Here is a 1898-nt window from a genome sequence, read left to right as displayed (position 1 = left end):
CCCATATTCTGGGCAACCTTGAGAAAGCAAGAGCACGTTGCTCTGTAGGAAGAACTCTGTGTGACGGCAGCTTTGCAAGAAGACAATACTAACAGCAACATGTTTTCTAACTGCCCCGGTTATTCTTCTGTCATGCTCCATAGATCTGCCTAATTGGATGTTACCTTGATGAAGCCTCAAACCTCTATAACTGATATCAGATTGAAGTCGCTAAGACTGATGTCTCATGCAGGCCTCTGACACTCACACATAGGCAGTCACCCCACCGTAACCACTGACATCACCTCCTACCCCCCCTCAGGGCAGGGAGCGGTACGAAGCCCAGCAATATCATTGCCTTGAAGGCGGTGCTACCAATCCACTCCTACTGGGCGTGTCTTACCGAGCTCAACGCAAACAATGGGCGTGGACATGCCTTTGTCACATGCGGCTCGGAGGGGCGGAGACTCGCCTTTGTTGGTGGGCGTGTCCCAGCCGCTGGGGATGGTCACGCGTTTCGAGGAGCGGTGTGTAGACGGGAGCTCGTAAGGGTCAAACCCCCGGTTCACTTGCTGCTGGGGCGCTAAACGGATCGCAAGCTGGTTGGGGGCGGAATTTTGAGAAGGCGTGGCTAGGACTTAAAATGTTGGGGCAGGCCTTTAGTTGTCTAGTGGGCGTGACTCACTAGCGAGAAGCCTCTTGCATGCAGGAAGGGCGGGGATTTTTAAGTGGGTGTGGCTAGGTTTGAGAAGAATTTCAGTATTCGGGGGGCAGCGAAAGCTGTAAAGTGCGCAGTTCTCTGAGGAGAACTGGTAATAAGTGGGTAGTAGATCGAACTGTAGTAGGTGCAGTGGTGTAGTAGTTATGATCTGTCACAAGCGGAGGCGACGGGTGTATTAATGTAGGGGGTGCGGCTAGGTTTTAAAGGGGACCTGTCACTGGCGAAAGGGGCGGAGTTAGTCAAAGTAGGCAGTTAGGTCCTGTCACAAGCGTAAGGGGTTAGGGATATCAATTTAGTGGGCGGAGCCAGTTCTGGAAATGATCCTATCATGGATCAAGGAACCGGGGGATAGAGTTTTACTGGACGGGGTTGGGTTGTGGGGAGCCCTGTGATAGGTGCGTAGGGTTGTTGGTGGGCGTGTCCCGGCGCGCGCAGTGTGTGTCAGAGCCCCGTCGCGCGCTGTGCGCGCCATTTGGCCAGTGAGTGAGGAGAGTGACGGGGAGGAGGGTGCGCGCTGATTCCTGTCAGGAGGAGAAGAAGCTGCCGCGTCTCATGTCCCGCTCCCAGCATGGCCAGTGAGCTCCGGCCGTGGGAGCCGTCAGGTCCACCGGCCCTCACTGGCTGAGGAGAGGCCGCCGGACGACAACGAGGAGCTGGAAACCAAGGCGGTGGGATTCTCCCCGGACGGCCGATTCCTCAAGTTTGACATCGAGATCGGCCGGGGATCTTTTAAGACTGTCTACAAGGGGCTGGACACGGAGACCACCGTGGAAGTGGCCTGGTGTGAGCTGCAGGTGAAGAGAGAGGGGTGATGGGGACCACAACACGTGGGAGGGGGGTAACGGCACTGATGTTTACTATGTGCGCAATGCATGAGGGGTCATTTGAGGGGGTGAAAGAAAGGGGAGTGATGACTGCACGGGGGATAGGAAGCTATAGAGGCCATTAGGGATGACAGTGGAGGGCTCTTTAGTGCCTTGTAGGTCAGGGATGATAGAAAGGTCTGTCTATTGTCTGGAAGGTTGACAGCAGAGGGGTCTGTTGTATACAGAGATGTGGGATCTGTAATGTCTGAAAGCCTGAGGGATGACAGCAGTGAGGTCTGTTGTATACAGGGTCCTAAGGAATCACAGCAGTGGGGGCATACTGTGTCCAGAGGCCTGCGGCATCTGTAATGTCTGCAGGCTTGAGGGGTGGG

General features: G+C 55.2%; 1 protein-coding gene across 1 annotated transcript in view; it reads left to right on the top strand.

Annotated features, from left to right (window-relative positions):
* Nucleotides 1–411: 411 nt before the first annotated feature.
* The window catches only part of WNK1 (WNK lysine deficient protein kinase 1), a 150571-nt gene continuing 149084 nt past the window's right edge, over nt 412–1898 (top strand). The window contains exons 1-2 of the mRNA XM_018576418.1: nt 412–524; nt 1296–1494. Coding sequence (XP_018431920.1) covers nt 412–524; nt 1296–1494 — 312 coding nt within the window. The remainder of the gene's footprint in view (nt 525–1295; nt 1495–1898) is intronic.

The sequence above is a fragment of the Nanorana parkeri genome, unplaced genomic scaffold (assembly GCF_000935625.1).
Source record: "Nanorana parkeri isolate BGI_ZX_2015 unplaced genomic scaffold, ASM93562v1 scaffold67, whole genome shotgun sequence".
NCBI lineage: Eukaryota > Metazoa > Chordata > Amphibia > Anura > Dicroglossidae > Nanorana > Nanorana parkeri.
This window is presented reverse-complemented; position numbering and strand designations above follow the sequence as displayed.